At 46.8% G+C, this 8,140-nt stretch overlaps 1 protein-coding gene across 1 annotated transcript; it reads right to left on the bottom strand.

Moving 5' to 3' along the window:
• Positions 1-4,344: 4,344 nt before the first annotated feature.
• CLDN5 (claudin 5) lies at positions 4,345-6,820 on the bottom strand. Its single transcript, XM_058157982.1, has one exon. It carries the CDS (start codon positions 6,584-6,586, stop codon positions 5,912-5,914), a length of 675 nt encoding a protein of 224 aa, XP_058013965.1. The 5' UTR covers positions 6,587-6,820; the 3' UTR covers positions 4,345-5,911.
• Positions 6,821-8,140: the final 1,320 nt, after the last annotated feature.

Here is an 8,140-nt window from a genome sequence, read left to right as displayed (position 1 = left end):
AAGCCATGCCCACAGAACCAGTAGTAACAAATTTTACATTTGGGTAAAACCCTGGGTTAAACCCTTCCATGGATAACTTAACCTTTCATTAATGAAGGCTTTGATTGACAAGGAAGAGAAACTGAAAATAACCTGCAAGGAAAAAAAAAAACCCAACGTTTATCTAGGTTAGTTTAGAGACGGAAACGGGCTGTCACAGTAATGAAAGCAAAGAATTGGGATTAACTTCGAAAATAAATCTAATTTTTTGCAGGAACCAATCTAGTGTCGGTCATCGGAACCAGAAGTTTTGTTCTTCCGAGCTTTCGGACTTGTGCTGGAGCCCATCCAAGAGAGAAGTTCTCTGAGGATGGGCTCCAAAAACTCGGAAGACAAAACCTCTGATCCCAGTGACCGACCCAGATTGGATCCTGCAACATTATCACGGGACGCGTATATTAGCCTTCCTTCGTGACATCTATTTTTGTTTTAAAAGCAACTACATCGAGTTCAAGTCAAGCCTTGAACTCGGTGGACGGAAGACCTGTTATAGGCCAGGAGTCTCTAACCTTGGCAACTTTAAGCCTGGCGGACTTCAACTCCCAGAATTCCCCAGCCAGCTTTGCTTTTGCTAGCTGGGGAATTCTGGGAGTTGAAGTCCGCCAGGTTTAAAGTTGCTAAGGTTGGATGGAGACCAGGGGGTAAAATGCTAGCAATTCGCACCAGTTTGGACGAACCGGTCGTGGCGATGGCGCGTGGTTCAGCGAACCGGTAGCAGCGGCAGCACAAAGCTCCGCCCACCTGCCCGGACAGCGTTAATTCCTGGTTTTAACCAGGAAGTAACCTGTTTTTGACTCCACGCGCAGAAAGCTTTGGGCATGCACAGAGGGTCCAAAATTGCATGCGATGCGCGTGCGGGGAGCATGGACTTCTGAACCTGTAGGAAAGGTAAGTAGATTTCACCCCTGTTGGAGACCCCTGTTATAGGATATTTCCCATGGGTGGGACAAGCATAGCAGAACTCACTCGAAGACTCTTGTCTGGATTGCTGCCAGTTGGGTTTTGAGTTTATGGCTTTCCTGAAAAAGCTTTCCTTGCTAATGGCGCTGCAAATAAGTAAATAACCTCTCTCAAGCTCCCCCTTGTAAAATGGCAGAGGGTTTAAACTCTTGTACAGGACACCACTTCTGATCAGACACTTGGCTAGAAAAACCAGGAGTGGGGTGGGAATGGAGTTTTTGCAGTATCCTTCCCCTGCCACCCCCACCAAGCCACCCCCACAGAACCAGTAGTAAAAAAAATTTGGATTTCACCACTGAGTTAATGTGGATTTTTTTGTTTAGCGTTTTATGGACTTTTATCCAATTGTCTCGTTTTGTAAAACTTTGATTCTTTTTTTTTTTTAAATCTGTTGCTGCTTTGCACCAATGCAGACAATTTTCCCACGCACCCCTCTGCTCTCTCCTCAGCTTCCAACTAAGACAGATTTAGTAACCTGAGGTTTTCAGATCCAACTAAAGACAACCTAGCGCTCAACTCCATCCCATTTACTATTTCTGGGAACCCTGTGTAGGCAGTTTTGCCAAGCCACTCATTTCCCTCCTTGTTCCTTCTCTCTAACTGGAGATTCCCGATCGCCTTCACCAAGCCTGGATAATGTCGTTTTCTGCATCTCATATCGACGTTGCCCTGATTGATGATCCAAACCCATGAAACAAAGTTTAATAAAATGTGGTGGCAACCCGGATTATTTCTCATTTTGCCGGACCTCTGGGGTCCTATCTTGATTTTATCCATATTCAAAAAATTGGATGCCGCAGGAAAGGTTAAACGTGTCCTGCAAATGCCAGCAGCTGCAAACTTTGCAGGTGGTCCTTGACTTACAACCCCCAGTATAGCAACCGTTCAAACGGCGCTGGAAAAAAAAATAAGTGACAACTGGCCCTCGGACTTATGACCGTCGTAGCATCTCCAGGATCACGGGCTCAAAATTCAGGCCTTGAGCAATCGGGATGTATTCAGGACAATTGCAACATTCCAGGGTCGTATGACCTTCCCAATTGGCTTCCGACAAGCAAAGTCTTTGGGAGGTGCCAGATCTGTTTAGCAACTGCACGGTTCATCAAACAACGGCAACGATTCGTATTTACGACCATGGCAAAAAAAAAAAAATAGGCTGTACAATTGGGCACGATTCACTTTAACAACCACCTTGCTCAGATACAAAAGTCTGGGGTCTCAATTGTGGTGGTGGGTCGAAGATTACCTGTACAGGTAGTCCTACATTTGCAACAGCCGATTTAGTGACCGTTTGAAGTTGCAACAGTACTGCAACGGGTGACCGATGACTATTTTTTCACGCTATGACCATTGCAGCCTCTTGGAGCGTCAAAATTCAAGGCGTTCGGCCGCTGGTTCATACTTATGACCGTTTGCTGTGTCCCGAGGTCACGGGGTCCCGCTTTTGCGACCTCCTGACAAGCCAAGTCCATAGGGGATTCACTTAACAACCGGGCAACTAACGAATCAACGGCAGCGATTCCCTTAATCCCCTGAGGCAAGGAACGTCGTATAATGGGGCAACATTCACTTAACAAATGTCTCGCTTAACAACAGAAATGTTGGGAGTCCGTTGTGGTCGTAAGTCGAGGACTACCTGTAATCTTATTAAGGTGCGCGGCTGCATTAATATTTTGCTGTAATAGGCCTTCTTATTAAAAGAAGGGAGTTGCAAGAGAGAAATAAAGAGCAGAAATACAGTAAGGTAAAGGTAAAGGTTCCCCTCACACATATGTGCTAGTCGTTCCCGACTCTAGGGGGCGGTGCTCATCTCCGTTTCAAAGCCGAAGAGCCAGCGCTGTCCGAAGACGTCTCCGTGGTCATGTGGCCGGCATGACTCAATGCCAAAGGCGCTCAGAACGCCGTTACCTTCCCACCAAAGGTGGTCCCTATTTTTTCTACTTGCATTTTAAAGTGCTTTCGAAACTGTTAGGTTGGCAGAAGCTGGGACAAGTAACAGGAGCTCACCCCGTTACATGGCAGCACTAGGGATTCGAACCGCTGAGCTGCCAACCTTTCGATCAACAAGCTCAACGTCTTAGCCCCTGAGCTACCGCGTCCCCAGAAATGCAGTAGAACTGCTAATATGCCTCCCAAAGAAGTCCATGCCATGTTTCCCCGAAAATAAGACCCTGTCTTTTATTTTTTTGAACCCCAAAATAAGCGCTTGGCCTTATTTTCAGGGGGTCTTATCATTTTGTGGTGTGTGGAACAAGACGGGACTCCTCTTGCCATCTTACCTGATTTCCAGCTCTGTCTCCCTAACCCTAACCAGAGGAAATGGCGAGGACCGGCCGTGCATGTATTTAAATATTTTCGGGGGGGGGTGTTAATTCAATTCAAATCTTTATTGTCAGTGCACAACCTGTGTACAATGAGATTGGTTGAGCTCCTTTAGTGAACCCACCCCCCCAAACACAGTACAATTGTACACAGTACAATTCACAGTGAGTTTTTTGGGGGGAAGGGCTTATTTTCGGGGAAACACGGTACTTATTAAAAGCTAAATGTTAGTTTGATGCTTTTCCTCACTGGTTTGATCTTATCATCTCATGCAACCATCGAAACCTGGAAACCAAACCAATGCTTTTTAAATCCAGGCTGGAAACATCTGGAAAGTGACAGTAGGCTAAGAAAATATCTCCCACCCACCCGAAGGCCATCACTCTGCTAAACAAATAATTCCCTCAACACTGTCAAACTATTTACTAAATCTGCACTACTATTAATCTTCTCATAGTTCCCATCACCAATCTCTTTCCACTTATGACTGTATGACTGTAACTTTGTTGCTGGCAATCCTTATGATTTATATTGATATATTGACCATCAATTGTGTTGTAAATGTTGTACCTTGATGAACGTATGTTTTCTTTTTTCTTTTATGTACACTGAGAGCATATGCACCAATACAAATTCCTTGTGTGTCCAATCACACTTGGCCAATAAAAATTCTATTCTATTCTATTCTATTCTATTCTATTCTATTCTATTCTATTCTATTCTATTCTATTCTATTCTATTCTATTCTATTCTAAATACCTGGCAATTCACAGCCCCTTGCCAATCTCAGTCTTCCCCAGTTAATCATACTAGGTGCCTTAGTCTTTACAGTGATGGAAAGCTCTTAAAAAAAAAATTAGTCATTTAGAAAAAAAAAAGTTCAGCAAATAACCTTGAAAATACATACTTCAAAAGCAGGAAGAGCGTAGAGGAAAAAAATATTGTTCGCTTTTTTTTTTGGCTATCTGAACAAGTCATGTTCTTTACGGATAACCACACTAACACATGAAAAGGAGACATGTCAACATTTCATATATATATATATATATATATATATATATTATAAATATGCAGCTATATAGAATATATACCAAGATCTTTGATTTGAGAACACTGTTGATGAAGACAGATTTTCTTAAGTTACAGTGTGAAATAATAATCACAAAATAAAAATAAAAATACAGTACCAGAATTATCCCTGCTCCGAATCCACTGAAGGGAACTAAAAATTGATGGTTACAAATGGGAAGAGAACTGGGGCAAACTCCGAATTGGAAGCGTTGACAAACAGGACATTCTCTGCTGGATTTTAAAACCCCGGGGGTGAATTTTTATTTGGCACACAAAAAATAAAAAAGTCAATATTGAAATGGATATTTGGAAACAAAAACTTCCAGTCCAAATTTCACTGAGTTATCCCATAACGTAAAGATGATAATTACATCACTTAAAAACAAGGCAGTGCAATGGAGCACAGACAAATGGCAAACCCCTCTAATTTTGAAGTTGGCCTGGCGAAAAACCAACAAGAAGACAGAAAATTTTCTTGGAATAAAATCTGTTTTTAGAGGAGACGCCGTAAAAGGAACGGCTATCTTAACGACGGCCATAAAGCAAGAAATTGCGATTTAAAATAGGCAGCTCTGAATGCCAAGTCATTTCTAATTTTGTTCAAGGGATGTTTCACCCGGTATTAAAAGAGAGAAGGAAGGGGGGGGGGAAAGTAGTGATAGAGAAAGACGGGAAGTTTAGAAAGGGAAGAGAACATCTCCCAATAAAATCCCATAAAAATTTGTGCAGGCTCACAACTTCCTGAAGAAGTAACCACCTCTCACACCTTCACATTACTCATAAAACACAACTCCCCCTGGTCATCTCAGTATAACAGAGTTGGAAGGGAACCATGGAGGTCATCTAGTCCAATCCCATTTCGGCAGGATACACCCCAAAGTCAGAAGCCTCCCCCACCCCATTATATTTACAACATCAGCATCCCTCCCCCATCCTAAAACAAACATGATCCTCTGATTTTTGGATATCCCTCCCCCCCCCGCGTGAAAAATACTTAGGAATAATCTAAAAACTATTTTTTTAAAAAACTAAGGGAGAGCTGAAATACCCCCAGGAGCTTCCGCAGAAGAAAAGCCAAGCAGCCAAGGCACTCAATGAGGGCTAGTCCAATTCCAAGTCCATACAGAGAAGAAGTCTCAAAGTGAAGGAAGAGTCTCGGGTGCGAATGTTCCATTGTTATTGTTGTTGTTGTCTTTTGTTCCCCCCAAATAGTTCCCCTTCATAAAGTCGCAAAAGCGAGGAAGAAAATCTTCCTCCAAGGACCAGGGACCAGCCACGCCATTCCTTGCCTCTTCCCCTCCGCCAATTCTTCCCTCGGGGTGGATGGCGCTTTAAAAAAAAAAACAAAAAACGACGACAAAAAAAAAAAAATCCTTTAAGCGGACGAAGTTTTAACAGTAACAGAGTTTGGAAGGGACCTTGGAGGTCATCTAGTCCAACCCCCTGCTCACGCCAGGGGGCCTGGCGCTAGGGATTCGAACCGCCGACTTGTCCGATCGGCAAGTCAGGGAAGAAGTTCTCAGACGTAGTTCTTTTTGTCGTACTCGCCTCCTCCTCCTCCTCCGTTGGAAACCGGGGCGGCGGAGCGCCGAGGGGCCGAATACTTGACCGGGAAGCTGCCGCTGTCGTCTTTCCAAGCCGAGGCTCCGCAGATGAGCGAGCCGCCCAGCAGGAGAAGCGTGGCGGCCGCCCAGCCGAGGTACAGCGCGGCGCCCATCTCTCGCTTCTTGGAGGGCTCCACGTTGGGGTCGTAGAAGTTGCTGATGATGGTGTTGGCGAACCAGGAGGGGGGCACCAGCACCAGCAAGCCGCAGACGAGGAAGAGGCCGCCCCCGATGCCCGCGATCCAGTCCTTGATCTTCGCCCCGCGCAGACAGGTGGTGCACTGCGCTCCGGTGACCGTCACCAGCAAGGCCACCAAACCCAGCACCGCCCCGATGACCATCAGAGTCCGGCCGGCTTGAATTTGCGGGCTGAGCGCCAGGATGGAGTCGAACACTTTGCATTGCATCTGCCCGGTGCTTTGCACCACGCAAGCCATCCAGAGTCCTTCCCAGGTGGTCTGCGCCACCACCAGGTGACCCTCGATGAAAGCCGAGACTTGCCACATGGGCAGGGCGGCCACCAGGATCGCCCCTGCCCAGCCCAGCACGGACAGGGTCAAGCCCAGCAGCTGGATCCCTGTAGACGCCATCCAGGTCCAAGAAAACGCCTTTAGAAGATGCGTGTGCGTGTGAATGTGTGCCTTGCTCTCTCTCTTGTCTCTCGCCGTCGATCTCCCCCTCCTTTGGAGCAGCAGCGCCTCTGAGTCGTTCCTTTCTCCGCCCGCCGAGGAATCTCCGCTTCTCCGCTCCGCACGTTCTCTCTTGGCTTGATGCGCAAAGGATGCCCGGCTTCGACTTTATATAGGCGCGTTGCAAGCTGCCCGCCTGGGCTCGCTCTGCCCTCCCCGTCGAAGGGAAGGTGAGAGAGAGACTCCCCCCCAACTCTCTCCCCCCCCCCACCGGCCAATAGGAAAAAAGGAACGGCTTCCCCGCAGCCAATCAGGAGCCTCGGAAGACAGAAAAAGTAACATTACAATCTCCAAAAGAAAAAAAAAGTGTGGGGGGGAAATATCAAAGGATAAGGCGGGTGAGTCAGGATGGGGTCGCTGGCGGGGAGTGGGGGGGGGACAGGAGAAAGTGTCTGGGGTGAGGAGGGACGCTCCGGTCTATGACACACCTTCTTCCCCTTTGTAAGGCCGGGCGAGGCGATGGAGAGGGCGAGCGGGGTACTTCCCAAGTTTTGCAAAAAGCAGCGCCGCGCGGGCGAGACCAAGCGGTGAACACACCATGCCTTCGTGTGCGACGTGGGTTCAGGCAGGGCAATGGGGAGAGACGGGGCAGGATCCGCGCGTCTTGCAACATCCCCGTCTCTTTCTGCCCCGATGCCCCTTGTGTGTGTGAGAGAGAGAGAGAGAGAGACGGGCAGACAGACAGAGGGGCGGGAGACAGACGGACAGAGAAAAAGAAAGAAAGAAAGAAAGAGACAGACAGAGAGGGAGAGGGAGAAAGAGAGCGACAGAGAGAAGGAGAAAGAGAGAGAATGAGAGACGAATTGAGAGACAGAGACATAGAGAGAGAGATGGAGAAAGAGAAAGACAGAGACAGAAAGGGGGGAGGGAGAAAGAGAGACAGAGAGAAAGAGAAAGAAAGAGAGAGAAAGAAAGAGAGAAAAAAAACCAGAGACAGAGAGGGGGGGAGGAAGAAAGAGAGAGAGATGGAGAAAGGGAGACAGAGAATCAGAGACAGAGAAACAGAGAGAAAAAGACAGAAACAGAGAGAGCGGGGAGGGAGAAAGAGACAGAGAGAAAGAGAGACAGAGAAAGACAGAGGCAGAGGGGGGGGAGGGAGAAAGAGACAGAGAGAAAGAGAGACAGAGAAAGACAGGGGCAGAGGGGGGGGAGGGAGAAAGAGAGACAGAGAAGGAGAAAGAGTGAGAAAGAGACGGAGAAAAAGAGAGAAAAAGACAGAGACAGCAGGGAAGGGAGAAAGAGAGATAGAGTGAGGTAGAAAAAAGGAGATGGAGAGAGAGAGAGAGAGAGAGAGTCAAAATCAGTTGCTTTTAGTTTTATTTGTGCAATATTATTTTTCCGGAGGTGGATTTTTAAGTGGGAATTTTTGCCACCAAAGGGAAAAAAAATCTGTAGCCAAACAGTTGCCGTGTTTTATTTAAATTTCTAGGGCACTCTGATAGCTTTGCTTTGCGC

The sequence above is a fragment of the Ahaetulla prasina genome, chromosome 15 (genome assembly GCF_028640845.1).
Source record: "Ahaetulla prasina isolate Xishuangbanna chromosome 15, ASM2864084v1, whole genome shotgun sequence".
Taxonomy (NCBI): domain Eukaryota; kingdom Metazoa; phylum Chordata; class Lepidosauria; order Squamata; family Colubridae; genus Ahaetulla; species Ahaetulla prasina.
Note: the sequence above shows the minus strand (reverse complement) of the source record. Positions and strands in the feature narration are given on the sequence as shown.